This window comes from Lissotriton vulgaris, chromosome 1_2 (genome assembly GCF_964263255.1).
Source record: "Lissotriton vulgaris chromosome 1_2, aLisVul1.2, whole genome shotgun sequence".
NCBI classification, from domain to species: domain Eukaryota; kingdom Metazoa; phylum Chordata; class Amphibia; order Caudata; family Salamandridae; genus Lissotriton; species Lissotriton vulgaris.
In genome coordinates this window covers 189,887,936-189,909,044 of record NC_141686.1, presented here as the reverse complement: position 1 = coordinate 189,909,044, position 21,109 = coordinate 189,887,936, and the positions used below count along the sequence as shown (strand labels likewise).

Sequence of the window (21,109 nt, the reverse complement as noted above, 5' to 3'; positions counted from 1 at the left end):
CAAAAACATATTAAGACTGAAAAGGTGGGGACTGGTGGCACAGTGAAAAGAAGGACAGGAAAGGCAATTGTCCTTTAGGCATTTAACATACAAGGGGGGCGCTAGAGGGCGCGCAAACGGAATGGCTGCCTAGCTAAGTAGCTCCCGTTCCTTGGTTTATTATCCTGAAATTATTTGCTGCCAAAGGCGAGTAAACTCGCGAAACAAGCTACCATCCGATGCAGTGGACAGTCCCTAGCACTCGACCCGTAGCTCAGCCCTCTTGAGGTAGCGGGACCGCCGTGATCGGCGTCAGAAAATTAGCCGGTGGAGCCCTCGGAGCATACTCCTCGAGGTGGCCGGGCGTAGGAGACTACGCAAGGCCGGGGCCTGCCACGAGGCGGCAGGCCTGATCGGTGCTCTCGGGTGGGCGCCTGAGATGCGACTAATCCTGGCCTGCGGGGACACTTAGATTAGCGGATACTGCCAGCTGTGAACTGCCTGCCCCACCGGCTTGACCCCGAGTGCCTGCTCTCCCGCTCGCGGTCGCTGCGGCTGGCGGGCACTGCCGCTCCCTCTCTGCGGCCCATGAGCCAAAATGGCCTGCGGAGGTACGCTGTGGCTGCTGCTGTGGCTCCCGTAAGCTCCGGGGGGTGCCAGACGGCCATCGCACCCACCGTCACCACATGCCGGGTGAGGAGCCTCTATAATTGAACTGGCTGTGCACACTCCACTGATAGGCATGCTGCTGGGGGCAACGTTTGGGTCAGATAGCAGAGCGCATTACAGGGGCCCTGAGCCTAGACACATACTGCTCCTGCACGTTGGCGATCGCCCTGCAACACAGGTGATAATACGGACATCGAGACGCTGGCGCGCATACGGAGGCCCGCTGCTACAGCATTTTGATAGGTTAATTGGCCGTCACATAAGTTGGGAGGCTCTCTCTGATACCTGTGGCGGCCATATTCCTGGATCGATGATTTGCAACAGCGCGATTTCCTGCTGACCATAAGCCTACCCACACACGGAGCGATTGCGGACCACGTCCTCCACCGTGGGACACCAGTGCCTTGCCTCTGCACGACTCTTTCTTTGCCTCGGCGGCGCAGAACGGAGCTGGGGGATCATACCCCATTTGGCATAGCCCCCTGCCGGTGCTGGGTGAGTTGGCGCTAGGAGACCTGCTCCTGAGACTACCTTCCTCTGGTTGACGACTCACTCCGTGGCCTCAGGCTTACAGGAGGCGGGTGCGGTGATACACGGGGTGGCGGCGAGGACACGATCAGTGGCCAAAATGGTACGCCCTGAAAATCGCCAAACCAAAATCAGCTTTGATGGCGCCAAGAATGGTACAAAGTCAGCACCCTCTGAATCAGGGCTCAGTGACGCTACTTCATCGACTAATGCCTCCCCCGCCAAAGACATTGATCTGCCCCGCCTGTTCCAGGAGATGAGACAGGGGTTCGCCACGGTGGTGGAGAAGGTGAACGGCGTGACTTCTAGATTGGATGCCCTAGTCCATAAGGTTGATCTGCACGAAGAACGAATTACGGCCACGGAACAGCGGATTTCAGACAACGATGATATCACCTCGTCCCATACCACACAATTAGCCCGTATGGACAACTTGCTCCGACTTATAGCGGCCAAGAACGAGGACTTGGAAACCCGTAGCCGACGCAACAACATACGCGTCACGGGCATTCCAGAGTCCACAGACAAGGGCAGGATGGAAATATATATCGAAAAGCTCCTCAAAAGCTCGATAGGGGAAGAAGCCTTCTCGTCGCAGTTTATAGTTGAGAGGGCGCACCGATCATTGGCGCCTGCTCCCAAGCCCGTATTGCCGCCTAGACCGATCATTGCCAAATTGCTGAACTATCGCGACGTGATGTCGCGCTGCGGGCAGCCCGGACTCAACAGACCTTGCAATATAAAGGTGTGGCTTTCTCCATATATCCCGACTTCACCCCCTTAGTCCGCTCGGCTATCCCTCCTTATGACCAGGATTGTTTTGCCTGATCAGGCTGGATTTGTTCCGGGTCGGTCTACCTCTCATAACCTACGCACCTTGTTCTCCCTGCTCCCCACTATTCACCCTGACCTACCAGTCGCTGCCGTCTTCCTAGATGCCACCAAGGCCTTCGACTCTGTCGAATGGCCCTACCTATTCTCGGTCCTAGCGAATATGGGCTTCCCGAAACTCTTTATTTCCTGGGTCCAATTACTTTATACAAAACCCACCGCCAGGGTCCTCATCAACGGCCGCCTTTCACACACCATCGCCATTACCAGGGGTACGCGTCAGGGGTGCCCCCATCTCCCCTCCTTTTTGCAATTGCGGTCGAACCTTTGGCCTGTAGACTACGTCAACTATATCGAGAGGGAGCGGTACAGTGCCTTCAGCGCCAAATCGACGTTTCTCTATACGCCGATGACATTACCCTTTATGTCAAACACCCTGACCTCCACCTTAATCCCTCATTAAGAGAATTTGTAGTATTCAGCAGGATGTCGGGGATACACATAAATTGGTCCAAGTCGCAATTCTTTCCCCTTACTGATGCAGTGCCTGACTTTCCCCTTGACTATCCGCTTGAGTGGTGTCGGACGGATCTCCGATACCTCGGTATACAAGTCTCGCGTGACAGGGATGAAACTCTCCGCTCCAATTATGGAGTGGCAATCAGGAAGCTTACAGCCATCGTAGATCGCTGGATCACACTACCGCTCTCCATGGCGGGCAGGGTGTCCCTCATCAAAATGGTGGTTCTGCCCTGGTTTTTATATCTCTTTCTCAACATCCCATACTACCCGGGTGCGTTCTTCTTCAAAACCTTGAAATCAGCACTTTGCCGATTGTTCTGGGAAGGAAAAAGCCCGCGGTTGAAGTGGTCCACGCTAATCCAGCCTTACGAGATCGGCGGCTTCGATGTCCCTGACTTCGAAGATTATTATCTCTGCGCACAGGCGCATTATGCATATCACTGGCTAGTCCCGACCCCCTTCATGCCGCAGCTGGCGGTAGAGGACTGGATCGTGCACCCCATTCCACCTAATGGCCTGCTCGTTTGCCCGGAGTCACCAATACAGACACCGAACACTTCGGTCTCCTGCACGCTGGATGCATGGCGCCGCATAGCCCAGAGGATGTCCTGCTGCCTACCATACTCTCCCAGAATGCTGTTGACGTTTCACCCTTCACTCGCGCTACTACAGGAGCGAGGGTTCCGAATGCTCTGTGAGCGAGTATGGATCACCTCGTGGGGTGATCTATTTGCGAACGGAGTATTTAAACCTGCAGAGACGTTCTTCGCCTCCCAGGATCGCACCCCGATGGATGCTTTTTACTACTTACACCACCGCCAGGGGATGAGGGACATCCTACCAATGTTCCCTGAGGAGCCCGAGATTTTTCTTCCACTCCACTTTCTGCTATGCTCACAGGACGGGGCTCACCTACTTGCTGGCCTTTATCGCCGGCTCCGATCTGTCGCCACATTGCCGGATGCGAGAGCTCAGGCGTGTTGGAAAGCTGATCTGGCCGCGGACCTTACGGACGACCAGTGGCAATACTGCTGCGCCTTAACGGCTTGAATATCAGCCAGTAGTAGATTCAAAATAATGCACTACAAATTCTTGCACCAACTGTATTACACCCCAGTAAAAAAACACAGATTTCGGCTAGCCGACAACGACAGGTGTGAGCGCTGCCACGTCGAACGTGCGGGTTTTCTATACCTGGCATGGGAATGCCCCCCTGTTCATTTATACTGGCAGCAGGTAACAGACGGTCTTACAGCCATTACTGGGGAAACCATCACTGCAGAGCCGCTTCTTGCACTACTCGGGCACACGCCTCATATTCTTAAATCCTGCAGGAACTACGTAGATATTGCACTGCTTTTGGCGAAACGACGGGTAGCCTATCGCTGGGGTAGAGGCAGAGCCCCTAAATTCAAGGATTGGTTGGCAGACATTACTTATTGTCAGGAACAACACACCACTTTTGCTGAACTGTTACCGATCCCTAGCCGACCCAATGATATATGGAGTCCATTGGTAGGCTATTTGCTTGCCCAGTCGGATGACGACGAACCTCCAGAGGAGGGAACTACTAGTGACTAGCTTCATTTAGAGCACTTACTCCCACAGACCACTGCCCGCTAACGCTTACACCACTCCCCACTTATTGCTCTACCACGCTGCCCTACACGTTGCCCTGTCGGCCATATACCTGCGTGGCACCTCCCTCGCATATTATCCACTGACACTACATAGGCAGATGTTGCTGCCAGACCCTCGTTTGTCCTGTACGTCCTACTGCTCTGAAAAATCCACTCACCCCTAACATCAGACTCGTCATTACACAATGGCACCACACTTCACCCTTTTTCTCCAGATGACTATACTCCACCGTAATTATTAATGTGTCAAGGCATAGCATTGAAAGACTTTTTGATATGTAATGCTACCTTGCTGTTCCAGAATTCCACTCCAGAGTGTGTCCGTGAGACCTCACATTGTTGTTTAAAGTTGGAAACTGTTAGAAAAGGGAAAAAAACCTTGTTCTGCTGCACCACATTCTCAGACTCATGTCTCGTTGCACTGGATGTTAGACACTCACTGTATGCTGCTCTGTTACGCTACCGGGCCCCCGGGATGCCGGTTCCACAGCTGTGTCATACCTGTTATAACTTCATCATATTGCTTGCTCATCACGCTGCCAGCCTCCTGGTTGTAGGCACACGAAGCAGTGTACTGTCTATTTTATTCAGTAAAGCAGTTTGAACACCAAAAAAAAAACATACAAGTAAAATTTTGGCAGAATTTATAAAGAAAGAGTTTGTGAGAAGCATATCTTTATGGGCTGGTATCAGAGTGAAACAGAAGGAGGGTTATTTGTTTATAAAGCATTGAACTCAAGAGGAGGGACCACCATAATTTTTACATGATGAATAGGCCTTTGGCTGATAGAAATTCCAGTAACACCGATGGCTCGCTGGCAGTTCACAGCAGCTGTGATTGCTTTTAGACCAGGGTTAAATCCCCAGCTGGGAAAAATCGTTTTTTGATTTTTATTTTTATTTATTTTCTAAATTCCACAAATGAAAGCTGTGGCTTTGTAAATCACCCCCTAGCAGTATCTGGGAGAACTATGGCCTCCTTAGTCATAGTGCATTTACAGCAGCTGAACAAGACACCATAGAAATAGAGAAGGGAAACATCATTTTTTCATGACAATTAGGCTTTTGGCTGAGTAAAATTCGAGTAAAGTCGATGGCTCACTGGCTGTTCACACCAGCTGTCAGTTTTTTTAGACCAGGGTTCAATCCCCAGCTGGGGAAAATCGTTATTTATTTATTTATTTATTTATTTTCTAAATTCCACAAATGAAAGCTGTGGCTTTGTAACTCACCCGCTAGCAGTATCAGGGAGAACTATGGCCTCCTTAGTCATAGTGCATTTCCAGCATCTAAACAAAACACCATAGAAATAGAGAAGGGACTGACATCATTTGTTCATGACAATTAGGCTTTTGGCTGGGGTGAATTCCAGTAAAGTTGATGGCTCACTGGCAGTTCACACCAGCTGTCAGTGTTTTTAGACCAGGGTTCAATCCCCGGCTGGGGAAAATCGTTTTTTATTTTTATTTTTCTAATTTATTTTCTAAATTCCACAAATGAAAGATTACCTTTTGTAAATCACCCCTAGCAGTGTCTGTGAGATTTGTGTCCTTTTAAGTCAAGCCAGTGCATGTCAGAGATTTGTGACATGCACTGGCACCTGGAAGGGGAGGCAGGTTTGCTATGAAATAAATCCCTTAATTTGTAGAATGAGACTTTGGGAATGGTTGTGTAAGAAAACTAAATGCATGGGCCAAGTGCCAGAATGGGAGGAAGGAAGGGCTCTTTGTTTATAAATAACGGAAATCAAGTGTACATTTGTGGCATGCTCTAAGAAAACCAGCATGGAAAGAGAAAAGGGACATCACCCTTTTTGAAAGACACAAAGGCTTTGGGCTGAGAAAAACTATGCAGAACAGTTGGTACAGGGGCAGTTCACAGGGTCTATGAGTGTTTTTGACAAGGGTTCAAACCCCATCTGGGGAAAATTGATTTTTAAATTATGTTTTTTTTTATTTAATCCAGATGGAAGATATATCTTAAAAATATTCCACTAGCACTTAAGGGGGTTTATAACACAATTATACCTCAAACAACATAGACACAAAATGTGGCATACTGTGGCATATGTCATGGCATATGCCACATGCCAGACTTGGGCTCCAACCCCTTCTCCAACAGAAGCTGTACTGAAACAGACAATTTCAGGCGGGTAACTGTCAAAATCGGGGCTGCTGTTATGTATGCGCAGCACGTAACTGAGCTCGGCCCCCAGCAACTCCGCCTTCCCCCTATTAGTAAACGCTTCTCCTTGTTTACAAAAATGGGTAAGAGTTCCTGGCAGCAGAGCTCTGAAACTTTGTGTTTGAATATAAGCCTCTGGCCTCATCTCATCTGCTCTGGTGCAAAGCGCCAATACATTTTATGTTGCACTATAGGAATTATAGCGCAACATAAAATATATTTTCTGCTTGGCGCTATAGGAAATGAGTGACTGTGTCTGCCCTGACTGCATCCCTCCTCGACATCCATCCCTGTGACAAAGCCTTGCACCTCAGAATACAAGTAAAAAAAAAAATGGGCCTGAGCCTTACCGCTGGTGGACTGTCTGAGTTTGCCTCACACGACGTGCAGAAGAGACTTCGCAGACTCGATTCCTGCTTCCCGCCTGCCACACCCTTTCCCAACTCGTCAAAGGGAGGGGTCTCACCAAGTACGAGTTGGGAAAGGGCGGGGTGAAAAACTCTGTGCTCCCTGATTGACATGGAGGGCATGTGATCCCGGGCTTGTATTTAAAACGCCCGGGGCTAACTTCACCTCCACGCCATCAGGGGGTGGAGCCTGGGGCTTGAACCTAGGTCTTTACCGAGCTGATGACCCCACAGTCTTCAGGGCCGTGAGATTGTCAGCAGGGTGTGGAGCCTGGGGTTTCAACCTAGGTCTTTGCCAAGCTGATGACCCCACAGTCTTCAGGGCCGTGAGATTGTCAGCCCGGCAAAACACTTGGGCTTCTTTCGGCCGGCCCGGGTAAGCAAGCAGTAGAGGCAGTGACTGAGTCACATGATGACGGTGTCCATATGGTTTTGGGTCAACGCTGGTGTCAGTGAGTAGGGCAGACAGTACCCATATTAAACAACATACAAAATTACAAAAAGGGGGATTTCTTTAAATTAAAACAAAAAATGAGCATTCAGCATTGGTATTATTGCTGAATGTAACAGGGGCAGAGCCCCGACGCCCATGAACAGAAACGGCCACTGTAAATGCGGTCACAAAGGGGTATTCTGCCCATTTGCGACCACAATGTACTAACCCTATTTTGCAAGTAGCTAACCCATTAGCGAGTTGCCAAATATGGTTAGCGGCTCGCTATTAGAAAGGGGCATGCCAAGGGTGTCCCTTCCTAATACGAGTGCAAATGCCATGTATGAGTGTTTTGTGACCGCACTAGCAGTCGCAAAAAACTTGCAGTTTACCACCTACTTCAAGTAGGTGTTAAACCATTGACAAACAGGAAGGGGTCCCCAGGGGACCGCTTCCCCTTTGTGAATGGGTGTGCAAATATCTTTTAAGATTCGGCAGGGGTCCCTGGGACCACTGACAATCCTCAAAAAAAGAAGCTTAAAAGTTAAATTTTTCTTTTTAAAATGCATCCCGTTTTACTTTAAGGAAAACAGGCTGCATTTAAAAAGAAACTGCTTTATTGAAAAAGCAGACCCAGTCATGGTGGTCTGCTGAGCCCAGCAGGCCACCATCCCTAGAAGTGCTAGCCATTCCCAATGTGGTGGCAAATTTCGTCAGTCTCATTAATATTCATGAGGCATGCAATTTGTGACCCCATTGGGAATCGCAAACAGTGTCTGAGACTCTGTTGTACATTGAATTTTGCGACTCGCAATTTGCGACTCGCAATATGCGAGTCGCAAAATTCAATGGTCGTACATCTAGCCCCTAATATAATATTGCACCAAAGTAAAGTCTCGGGTCCACTAGCACCAATCCTTTTATTCCCAGAAACCTAGGACCGAAATGGAAGAACTGGTAAAAAATCTTTTGAAGACTATCGTTCAATGATCTATATGGTCATGCTGAAAGCCATCTGCACTTGAAACTGGTACCTACACTGAATCTTAGATTGTTTTCCTTTGCTAGCTCCCGTTTTAAAAATAAAAAGCCCAGGAATGTACACAGAGACATTGTTTATCTGTTTGCCCATTTTAATGTGTCAATTCTGTACATCTTTTGAAATAATTTTGTCGGCACTTTAATGGACTTAATTATCTAAATAAAGTACACACAAAACAAATATTTAGAAAACAAGCTCTGCTGACCTACTACCCCCACCCACACAGACACACACAGGTATGCAAACATACTATATCAGTAGCGTTTCTGTGCAGCCTGCCTCTTTCTGTGCCCTCTGTGTCTGCTTATTTCATCATTCCCGAATGCAGCAGAATCATTATGTGAGACACATGCATGTTTTTCTGATGTTATCTTATGTACTGCGAAAATGTCAGGGGGTGCAGAGATTAGCGATTCCAAATGATTCACCTGTAGTTCTCTGACTGTGATGTGGAATCAAGTCCACCTGAGACGGGTGGCATTGCGTGGCTGAATGCTCTGGCTATCCAGGCAGCAGACTCTTAATGACATTACGTTTAGTGAGTAGCCCAGAAATCAGGACAGTAACCCATTTCCCTGTTGTTCCTAATATGAGTGCCTTCTTAATACCTATTTGGCAGGTAACAGGAGTTTCTGCCCAAAAAGCTGTATGATGAGATACTCGGTTTTACATTATGTCGAAAAATAACTGTGGGTAACGTTGTGGACAAATTCAGCAGGTCAAGCAATGTGCAATCAGGCCCTCAAAAAGGCCTTGGTTCAGAAATACCATGGATAAATCTTTGTGATCACACCAGTATCAGCAGGTTATTGTCCACAGGGAACCTACATGGAAAAGAGTGTTCCATAATCCATGCTCTTTGTGAGGATTTTTTATTTCTTGTTCTCTCAGTTTGAAAAACCTTTAGCCAGACCAATCGCCTTTAAAATAAAAAAAAGCTTGTAGAAGTGCTGGTCTCTCACATAATAATTCAAACATACACTATCATTCCTTAATATTAAACTCGACATAGTTTTCATAGTTGTATTCATAATTCCTAACAGAGTGCCTCTGGAATTGCATAAATTAAATAGGTATATGTCAGCCACAAACTTTCCACTGTTCCAGCCTTTATTCTGTGGGGCAGAACCGCTCTTCTCTGCAACTGGTTCAGGCATCATGAACTTCATCATGAACCTCATCATGAACCTCATCATGAACCTCTCCAAATCGAGGAGTAGTTTTCAGGAACCTGACCTAGGTTCTAAGCTGGCATGTCATCATATTGAGGACAGACATGCCAAAGTGTTGACTAACAGATTATTGTGAAGGTAAAGTAAGTATATGTTGTCAAGGTTAATATATATATTGTTAAGTATAGTTATCCTCTACTGACCTTTATGATATTCTGGAGTGGACAGTTTGGCATGCACATTTTTACATCTCAATATTCTGGTAGATTTCTGTCAGAGCTCAACTTAGCAGGACTCCTTTCCATACCAAGCACCATCTCTCTGGCACTTAGGGTGATAGTAGCAACAACTTGCGATAATTATCGCAAAACGCAATTAGCGTGTTTTTTTTGTTGATCGCCAGATATTATCGCGCAGATAACACGCTATTAGCAACGTTTATCTCTAATGACATAAAATATGCAGTGATAGCAGCTAAATGTGTGAATACCTCTGGCAATCCAGCGATATTTACGCATTAACGCCATGGTGGACTTAGCCTGACAATCCACCTCCCATTGAAGAAACAGGTAAGTCATGTTTTCCGCAGGTGTTAAATTCTAGCAATAATCGCGCTTAGCGCAACTTTTTTCATCGCTTCGCCTGCGTTGCTAATAGGGGGAAGTTGTGTTAGCGACTGTTTTCAGCCGCTTTTAGTTGGGAATGCCTACCTTGCATGTCATTTGCAATAATTATCGCTGACATGCAAGGCGACAGGAAAACCGCCTCTATCGCAAGAAAGCTGTCGCTAACGCCTGTTAGCGACAGCTTGCTGATAGGGCAATAAAAAAAATCATCGCTTTAGCGGCAAAAAGTGCTGCTGAAGCAGCGATAAGGCCGTTGGTAATAATTCCTCTGTCTTCGGACCGTTAACACACAGAGTGGACTCTTAGCCTCTTAATCTGGTAACCTCTTCTGTAAGGATTAAATGTTTAAATCAGGGGGCCTTATTTATGAGGCCTTGAGACAGTTTTGGGCTTTCGTAGCGTCACTTTTTGTGATGCATTAGCGGCATAAAACATGCCACCTGATGCACCCTATTTACTAAGTGAGGCATCTAAGCAGATGCGTCACTTTGTAATTCCCTGTGCTACATTATACCTGCCACAGGTATAATGTATGCAGGGGGGTTCCCACATAAGTAAGCCCCGTAGAAGTGACGCAGTAAAATCTATGAGATTTCACTGCGTCACTTCTAAGGTGCAAATGCGTCAAAAAATGACGTCTGCTTCACAGCAGGCGCAAGACTGACGCAGACACATTGCTGGAGTTGCGTCACTTTTGTGACACACTCCAGCAAGGCGTCACTTTTGCGCCTGCAGATACGTCAGAAATACTGACGAATCTGTAACTCCTTGCAACAAGATGCGTCATACAGTAAAAATGACGCATCCATCATGTCGCAAGGAGGGTGCACTGAGAAGTGACGCATCGCTGCTTTCACGCAGCGATGCGTCACTTCTAATAAATGAGGCCCTTAGTCTTTGCCCAGAGGCTTTGTTAAGGCAGATAGTGAACGTAAGAACCAGGCTTATCATGAAACACAATGCAAATAAACATATTAAACTTATTTATGGCATAAACAGGCTAATATATATATATGAAACTTCTCTGTCTAAGGTACTTACTCAACTTGTTGAGTTTACTTGAATACCTTACAAACAAGCTAGTGTTAACTTGTGCAGTTGACTATTATACGTCTTTAGCTACAATATTTTGATTTACCACTGTGAGTTTTTTTGTTCCATGAAGGAGGGACAGTATATGAATTCCGACGGATCTAAAATTACAATGCTGCCATTTGGCAAAGGCCAACCTGACAATCATGTCAACGAAGACTACATCGGCTCCTGGTACATAGAGGATGGTAAGCAGGTTCCTATTATATTTTCAAATTCATAAGTAGACTCAGCCTGGATTTAAGATTTGAATGCTCTAAAAGATAATTCAATCAACTAACCCTTTAGTGTTATTAGTTTAAATACAATTTGGGTTAGAGAAAGGGACATCAGGCTGATTCTGATGCAGAAATTTAAAACTGTAAATTGAGTTCATCTGTTGCCTAAGCCTTCTCAAAAATCAAATTTTATGATCCAAGATGTTTTATTAAGTGAAATATTAATAGAGGCAACAAATTATTCATGATAACATGCTGATCTGATTTAATTTGCAATATTGCTTGCATGACTTAAAAATACCTAATCAGCATAGTGGTCAACTTCAAATCAGAACATTTACACCAGCCTACAAATAATAACATCAAGTATTTATTTAGCTATCTTGGGCCTGGCCCTCTCTCAAGGCTCACTCCAAAGTTTTTGCCTTCACTCCGTTACTTTGCTGAACCCCTTTTTTAGGGCTTTCAGAAGTCTGTCCACTTTAACACTCCTAACCAGTGCCACTCAAATCTTAGTCCAATTGGCAGATACCGAATTGGTACATTTAATTTACATGTATGGTACTACATGTACCAGGGCCTGTAAACTAAATACTACTAGTTGACCGCAGTATGTATTGTGCCAGCCATTAGCAAAGCACTTTAATACTGCAGCCTGTTGTGAAGTTATGAAACTGTCATATCAACCTAGCAAAATAAACCTTTTGCGAGGCCTAACCCTTCTCTTTTTAATACCTATAAGGCACACCTAAGGTAGGTGCTAAAGGCTCATAGGGCAGGGGACATTTCATATATAAAGGAGGACATGTTTTTCACTGCTGTAAGGCCTGTTTATCTGATGCAGCGCTACTCCAGAAATGTTTTCTAAAACCATATCACATTTCCCTGAAGTACCAAATCATACATTACTCATCAGTGGGGCCCATAACACTGCGAGTTGCTCACAAACACTTTTCATCCTACTTCATGGATCGGTGTGATTCAAAGGAGAGCTGCTGGATCATAGCAGAGTGTCTAAATCCAAACTAAATATTTATCCTTTATACACCTGCAGTTTAAAGGAACTGTACCATGGTTTTTATTAATGAGACATTTTATTTAGACACACCACCATTATGGTCAATGGATCTGCTAGTAAAAATTAGGCTAAGGAAAATACAAGACCAGCTTAATTCTCCATTTATCTAATTTGTTTTACAAGCAAAGTTGAGCATGTCTAACAGTTTATTCGCTTTATTTATTTCTTTATTAAAAAAATAACCTTAAAAGAGTAAAAGTTTTATCTCAAACAGTTTTATTCATTTATTTCAAGGATTCAGAAATAGACATTAGTATTTAGGTTTCAGGACATAAGTATAAGCAAATGACAAATAGTTCCCAACGTTCATTTTCTCCTAGCTCCCTAACTAACAACCTCATCTAAAACTAATTTCTCATTCAAAGAAATAAGAAAATGTTTTTAAAGTCTTACATCTCAGGAAAATCAACATTCCGACAGCATCTCAGGAGGAAATCGAAAAGAGAGTTTTTTCTTAAGAAAAGTCACGTCCTTTTATACCCTATTTCACTAACTTTATCTATCTACAAAAGTAACTGTCAGTACAAACTCAAGTCCTGATTGGACAATTTGATGAGCATCAGCTCAAAATAAAGAGTTCATTGTTTAAAGAATGTCCAGCCTAGTCACATCCTCAACTTTTTATATGAGGTTCCTTTCCCACGTTTTGAAATTCAGATGTTCACATTGTGTTGGCAGTCACCTGGACTTTCAGGGCAAGCTGTCCTTGAATCGCTCTCGCTCAGGCACAGGCAGCTCACATTCAGCCTCGGCTCTAGCCACACATGCGCAGTATCTTTAACTGTCACAGTAATCAAAAACCTCCATTTTTAAGTAGGCCTCATGAGCCAGAATGGGAACTATCATAGAAACAAACAAAAATAAATGTTATTTTTGAAATATAACCCTTCTGTTTATCTCCCCCCATACTAAGGTTTTCCCTGTTGGTTGTTACCTAGCAAATAAGCAACACATATGCAGGATATACTCACCTATATCCATATTTTTGCTACGACATACATAAACAGAAAGCACATTTATGCCAATTTTGATTAAATTAAAGCTTTGCATTAGTAAACACCATGACAACATTACTAAACTAGTCAGTTATAGTTTTCCATGCAAGCGGATTCATATTCCCATGTGTATTTATGTGTGCATTCTATACTACGTTGATTAGTATACCAAAGCACACAATTAATAAAGGTTACAGTTATGAGGAAATGACTTCACGATGGGTATACAAAATGTTGTTTCTTCACCTCGCTCCATCAACTAACACTAGGTTAAATTCATCGCCACACCTAGGGCTAGCTTAGTGTTGGTGGCGGATGGAGCAACAGTCTTTTTTGCCGCCCCCTGCATGACCTTCTCCTCGGATTCCCTCAGTACAATCCGGCAAAAGTGCCCCTGATCTCTGCATACCTCATCACTCACGCACATTTCATTTGTCTTAAAGCACTGGTAAAGGCTGGCTTTTCGGTCCTCTCAACTATCCACAGAAAATCATCAGTCAATCAATTAGCACTGTGGGTGTGATATCTCAGTCAAAAAGCCAGGTCTTGAGTTTCTTTCTGCTGTTCAGAGGGCAGGTTGTTCCAGGTCTGAGCAACAATGTAGGAGAAGGAGAGGTCTCTGCTTCAGCTCTGCCAATGTGTATGCACGGGCAAGTGAGGGGGATTTCAGGTGTCTTCCAGGTATATAGAAGTTCAGTCGATAGTTGATATAAGACTGTCCTTGATCATTTAAAACCTTGTAGGCACGTGCATGTGAGGATCTTGAACTGGCATCTCTTCTGAAATGGGAGCCAATGGTGGCTTCTGAGGTGGGGGGTGATGTGCATCCATTTGGCGAGGTCCAGTTTAAGTCTGTCTGTGGCATTTTGTATTGTCTGGGGTCTTGTGAGGAGCTGGGTGGAGATGTCGGCATAGAGAGCATTGCAGTACTCAAGGTTACAGGTGATAAGGGGTTGAGTGACGTTCTCTCTTGTGTTGACTGAGATCCAGATGAAGATTCTGTGGAGCATGGGAAGGATGTGGAAGCAGGAGGAGGCGACTGCGTTGACTGGTCATTTCATGGTCAATTTGCCATCAAGGATGATGCCTAGATTGTGAGCCTGGTTGGTTGGTGTGTGTTGGTCCGAGTTTTGCTGGCCATCAGCTGTGTTTCTAAATTGAGGTGTTGTTTCTGAATATCAGTACTTCTATATTGACGAAGTGGAGTTTAAGGCAGTGTCTCTGATCCAGCTGGCTACGTTGGTCATGGCGTTGCAGAAGTTGGAGGGGTCTTTGGTGAGTGAGAGGATAAGTTTAGTGCTGTCTGTGAAGGAAATTATGTTGAATTCATCGGATCTGATGGTATCTGCAAGGGGGGTCATGTAGGTGTTGAACAAAGTGGGGCTGAGGGATGATCCTTGGGGTATGCCGCATAACATTTACTTGGGTTTGGAGGTGAGGAGAGGCAGCCGGATGCTCTGCGTGTGTCCTGTAAAAAAATAGGCATTCCACTTGAAGGCATTTTGCTGTATGCCGATGTTGTAGAGCCTGTTGATGAGGGTGTGATGGAAGATGGTGTCAAATGCAGCAGAGAGGTCAACGAGGATCAGGACCACAGTCTTGCGGGTTCTGATGTCATCTGTGGTAGCAATCTGCGCTGTTTCGGTGCTGTGGTTGATCCGAAACCTGGACTGGCAGATGACCAGTAGGTAGTTTTGTTCCAGGTATTCAGTGAGCTGTTGGTTTTCTCGAGTACTTTGGCCTAGTTAGGAAGCAGGGAGATTGGTCTATAATGTTTGATGTCTCTGGGATTAGTGGAGGGGTTCTTTAGGAGGGGTCTGACGTCTGTGTGTTTACATCTGTCTGGGAAGGCTGCTGTGAAGTTGGAGGTGTTGATGCTGCAGGTGAATTCAGCACTGATGTGGTTGGTTCTGAGGCTGAAGATACAGTGGGGGCCAGGGTAGGTAGGTGCTCAGGAGTGGATGGATGACATGATGGTTGTGGTTGTCTGGGTGGTGGTCATTCAGCTATTGTGCACTGGTGGGTTGAGGCTGTTGAGGTTGAGAATGATGGCCTGCGGGACGAAGTTGTAGATGGTGACAATCTTGCTGAGGAAGTAGTCCTAGATGGTACTGCAGAGTTCTTGGGAGGATTGGATGGGGTTCTTTGAGTTTTTTCATGTGGTTGACTGCTGTATCAATGCAGGCTGTGTGTGCTGCTCTCATGGCTTCTTTGATGTGCAGATGGCAGTTGTTGAGGGCTGCCCTGTGAGCTGCTCTGTTGGAGGGATCCCTTGTGGTGTGCCAACATTTTGGAAGCATTGCGCTTAGTGATTCTGAGCTTTTGAGTGTACCAGCTGGCTTGTTTTGTTGATTTTTGCTGGTTTCATCGGGGTGACTCTGTCAGCACAATTTGTGGTCCGTGCAGAGATTGGTCTGGTTGTTGTCTGATGATGCTTTGGGCTGGGTTGGGTGGTGCTGAGGGCCTGTGTCCACTGGGTCTCTTTTACCTTGCCCCAGATGCAGTGGGGGAGCTGTGACGCTTGGTGATGGTGGCCTGGTGTTGGAGATGGTGAATTGCAAATAATTTGCTCTCACAGTTTCTGAATATCCAAAGCTGTTTTCACTGTGTAGGTCACACTAGATTCTCCATGGACAGACCACACAGTTAATAATGAGAACTGATTGGATTTAGAATGTTTAGGTTTTGTGTACCTTTCTTGAATACAATTTTAGTAGCAGTGGACAATGGTAAAGGTGGGTGAATTTAGTCGACCTGTTTGCTGGAGCATTTATGGATTAACTACATTAACCACATAATTTACCACATAACTTGCAGATTTCACAGGAGAGGTTGTATGTACCTCAAATGAATAAAAATAATACTGACTGACAATGTGCAGTTCTGTTAATCTGGAAATGGATCCATTTATCCATGAAAATGAAATCTCGTCCTTATTACCAGCTTTGCCCATTGTGAACTCTACATCAACCCTGACTCGCAAATATGTAGTCAAGCAGGCCATCAGATAAAGGCCCAGGATTGCTGATTGATAGGTCACAGGTGGGAGGATGCGTAGCTGGGTAACGCTCAGACAGGAAACTCTTGATCAATCCCACAGATAGACGCAGTAACATTACAAAGCGCCAAGGGTGAATGCCCCAATAAAGCACACATGGCTGGAAGGGGTACACGCATTCCTAAAAACACTGTAAAAGTCAGACGACACATGAGTTAGAAGCACATAGCTAATCAGGACCTAGCACATGTAGTGATCAATCGCTTCCATGCTGGACATCTCGACTCCTTCACCCCAGGCCATATTGTGTCCATGTGAGGTAGAGACCCACCTCTGGTAAACATTAGATAATTAATTTATGACTTCAAAAGCAGAAACCAACATTCCTCACCTTATATGGCATACCGGAAACTTTTCCAACTGTTCACATTTTGTATAAAAGAAGGACATAGACCAAATGTAAATTGAGACAGTCCTTAGACCCCGTGCCTGTTACAGTTCTCCCGGACTTAGAGGGTCATTAGGATGGCCGCCCGCCATCCTATCGTGTATTGGGACCACCCGCCTTTGGTACAGGGGTCCCGTTGCTGACCTTAGGATGTGCCTGACACACTGGCGGACGCATCCTGCATTCCTGACATTCGGCGTGCGGTGCTCTCAGCACCGCCCGCTGCAATGCCAGGAAGGCATGTCATGCACTTCTATGCACAACATGGCAGGCACCGTGCGGTGCCTGCCATGTTGTGCATGGAACTGCAGGGGGCACCATAGGTACCCCCAATGTGCGCCCCTCTCCCCCCAGATTCCCTGGTGGCCCGCTAAGGGTCCCAAATGGCAATCACCACCTGCCTTTCCATGGGGGCAATGCCGCAACGGAAAGGCGGAACCCCACATTTTTGCTAATATGGATGTGGTGTCTCCCAGACATCGCCTCCATGTTAGCCGGCGTAGTCTTTCCCTCCACCGGGGTTCCCCCGACCATGGTAATGTGGTGGGAGGAAATCCTAAGTGTTCAGTGGTTTTAAGCGGGCAGATATCCACCACCATACGGGTGGTGGTGATCCGCCAGCTATCCAAATGGCCCCCTTAATGTTTAATTAAACAAACTGTTCTTGTTTTGCCAAACACCTCTTGTCTTCAGTTTTTAAGGGAATTCAAACTGAAGCAACATTTCAATTTGCATTTTTTATCCCAAAATGTAGATATCCCTGCTATATAATTTGGTCACCCATGCCGCATAATCCTACTAGCCATGACAATGTTAAAGCTCTGCAGAGTGCTGTTGTTATAATGATGAAATATGTATTTTACAGGCAACTGTGAAATGTTTCACAGTTATCTGCTAAATATTAGTTTTATATCAGTGCATTTTATGCAGTTAAAGCACCAAGGTGTATATATTTAAGTGATGGTGGTATAAATCAATACAGCATTTGCAACATGGTATTTGGGGAACCTGCACTAATAAATGTGCAGTCAGTTGTTTTTATTGCACTGCAAAAAACAAATTCGACTTATTTTCCATAGTACAGCAAACTGACACAAAAAGATCACTAATTACTGCCTACAGATTGCAGGTAGCAATAACTTAAGCCTTGGAAACAACTTCACTTTAGTCACAGGATCTCTTCAATGTAATTTTACAAGTGTAATATGTAATTTATTACAATTATTGAGGGAGGGGGGCAATATGACTCACTCAAGACTTTGGCTTTCCAAATGTAAATCTATCTATCTAGTTTGGCCACTCTCAATGAGCTGGTATGAGAACCCAGGAACCCCATCCTTTGGGGCTGCATCATAATATTAAAGAGAAGGGGCATGCAACCTCCTTTCCCGAGCAGTACAAGACCCTGGGCACCCATGAGCCTCATCATAGCATGACCTGTGCCCCCCCCAAGCCATTAAGAGGCCTAGGTGACCCCATCCCCTGTAGTCTAAACTAGTTAAATTTCCTGTGGGTGCTCCATCCCAACCCACAGAATTAGGGGCCATGGATCTGCACAGGTCTCCGCTGCCCAGTCGGCTCCCATGCCTGCACCCATCCCGTGTGTGGTGGGAGTGGGCAATATTTGTTTTTCTTTAGCCTCCCACCAGGAGGGAGTAAACCTGTATTCCGAGCCAGCGAGAGTGCACACAAGGAGGTGGATTTTGGCTCCCTGCCTGTGCAGTCACAGGGAGGGAACAAGTCAGTGTCCTGGGTGATATAGTATCTATACCTCACACACTCACCATGCAGTGCTTATCATCTCACTTATTACATCACTAATGACAGGTTATATCACATCATTTATAACATTAACATCTGTAATGACATAATTGATAACAACACTGCATGGCAAGGGTGCAATTTACTTTAGGTCATGTGTTTTATTAACTCTAATTTGTGAATCAGAGTAGTTTTGGTGGTCAAAGATCCAGCTCTTACTAAATCCAGTCAAGTGAAAACGGGAGCACACAGTAAGGTTAAAGTACACATGGTTAATTCCATACGTAGGCAGTACAACTTGCAAGTCCCAAATGCCTGACTGTTACCCATCTCCAACATATATACACAGCCCGTGTTTCAAAAGATCTCTCCCCCGATTCGCGGATCATAAGCCACCAGCACAAGCATTACACCAAAGCAGAAACAAGCGTAACAACCTCTCACTCATGTCTACATTGAACAGCAACAATCCCTACACGACCTCAGAAGAAGCGCAGCTCTCGCATGTGAGCACCCACACAAGCAACATTACAAACTCCGCTCTCATATACAACACACCCCTTTCCTTTTTTTTTCCTTTACATCAAATCAAAACCTTTGAACCTCGTAGGAAATGTACGCTCTCTCACACTTGTGGTGCGATCACTAAACAGAACCCTACTATTGCTAGCCGAAGATTCACCTGCGTAAGGGACTTTAGAGAGATCATCTCTGTGAACATCTAAAAATACATTTGTGGTATGATTGTCAGCTGGTAACAGCCTACCCTTGAATAATGACACTCTGCTACGATTCCATACCCCACCACCATCCACACGCACAGCGTTCTAGAATACCTCAATGATCCGCACCAGGTCAGACCAGTTAGCAAGCCCCTTACACCCCCCTTGGTCATGTTCGTGATATAGACTGAATCCCTCTATTTCCTTTTTCAAAAGGAAGTTAAAACGATATTGATGAAGAAAGTTTTGCCATGGAATCATAGCTTCCAATGCTCTCAAAGAGTCGCCAGTTCTATGAGACTGTTAAGATTGTATGTTGTTTTGCTGATTTACTTTTACATTTTCGTACCTTTCAGTGATTGCTAAATTGTGAAGCTCTCTGATACCCTGTGAGGTCATGTTCGTGATATATAAAACCTTTTAAATAAATAAATAAAAATAGTACCCTCCTTATGATGTACCAGGTCACCCACTTGCACCTCATGCATTCCTCCAACTCTTCCTTTTTTTGCACATCTTCTTTCATCTTGTCCTTATAAGCTTACAATTTGATTTGAATGTCCTTGAAATCTAGTTCAGCAACATGGCCTTGTGTCAGAATGTTGTCCTTTCCCCACCACGTGACAAGCTTGGTGCCAGGTTTTGACTTCTCAATAACTCAAACGGGCTCACCAACGTAATGGGATTAGGGGAAGTCCTATAGGCTAAAAGTATGGACTGCAATGCATCCAAACCCCCTTCGACAGGAAACTGAATAGCTTCCTTACCACTCGGTTAAATCTCTTAATCCGTCCATTTGCTTCAGGATTCAACACAGCTATCCTTTTGTGAACAACTCCACACATATTCAAATAACTCTCCATTTGTCTACTCAAAAATTGAGGTCCGTTATCGGTCGCTAACTCCTGAGGAATGCCCTCTTGACAAAAAGCACGCTTTATTGAAAACACGTGAATATCACAATGTCCGACCTAGGCCGTTGCCTTACAAACTAAAACCTCACTATACATAAAATAACTGATCCTCCATTTACCCCACCCCCACCCCTATGATCCCCACATAAAATCCCCCACTCTGCCGATAACATAACATTACATAACATTCCATAACAATCCCATCCCTCAGCATTGCAGTTCCAAACTCCTGCCATCTAATAAAAACCTACAACCCTATCTGTCCTTCTGCAACTGTAACTACCTAACCTCTATTCTAAACTTATCCTACCTGCCTAACCTTTCCCTGGCCCTGCCCACAAAACTTCCAACATTTAACTAAAAACTTGTGCCAATCTGGCCAACTTTTGAACAACCCCACAGCACCTGTTTCAAGCGACAGCATATACGAATTTCACCAGAACCCTATGCACCTTTCCCCAACAAAATGGCCAGACCCTAAAACATACCTCTCCGAACCATGCCTACCATAAACCCCTAAATAAAGGGGGGGGGGCGGGAGGGACAAAAAGCTAATCCCTGCTACACTCCTAGCCACCAGGTCACCAAAACATAAAATGGTGGCTGGGAGATGGAGGGATAACCCCTTATAGCCTTTGGGCTATCAAAATGAGTTGGGCCACATTTGGGCTATTCCCAACATAGCCCAAAAACCTTACAAAAATGGCTGTTGTCGGCCACCCCTCCCCCTTCCAGACTGCCAGGGAGGAGACCTCACGGGGCTCGGCTGCCCCCAAACTCCCCTTACCCATCTCCAACATATATACACAACCCGTGTTTCAAAAGATGCCTACCCAAACCTGCTGATCAT

At 45.4% G+C, this 21,109-nt stretch overlaps 1 protein-coding gene across 3 annotated transcripts in view; it reads left to right on the top strand.

Annotated features, from left to right (window-relative positions):
* The window catches only part of LOC147734881 (alpha-N-acetylgalactosamine-specific lectin-like), a 379,481-nt gene that overhangs the window by 348,322 nt on the left and 10,050 nt on the right, over positions 1 to 21,109 (top strand). For all 3 annotated transcript variants that reach the window (XM_086953663.1, XM_086953661.1, XM_086953662.1), the window contains exon 5: positions 11,199 to 11,313. In XM_086953663.1, the coding sequence (XP_086809789.1) occupies positions 11,199 to 11,313 (115 nt within the window). The remainder of the gene's footprint in view (positions 1 to 11,198; positions 11,314 to 21,109) is intronic.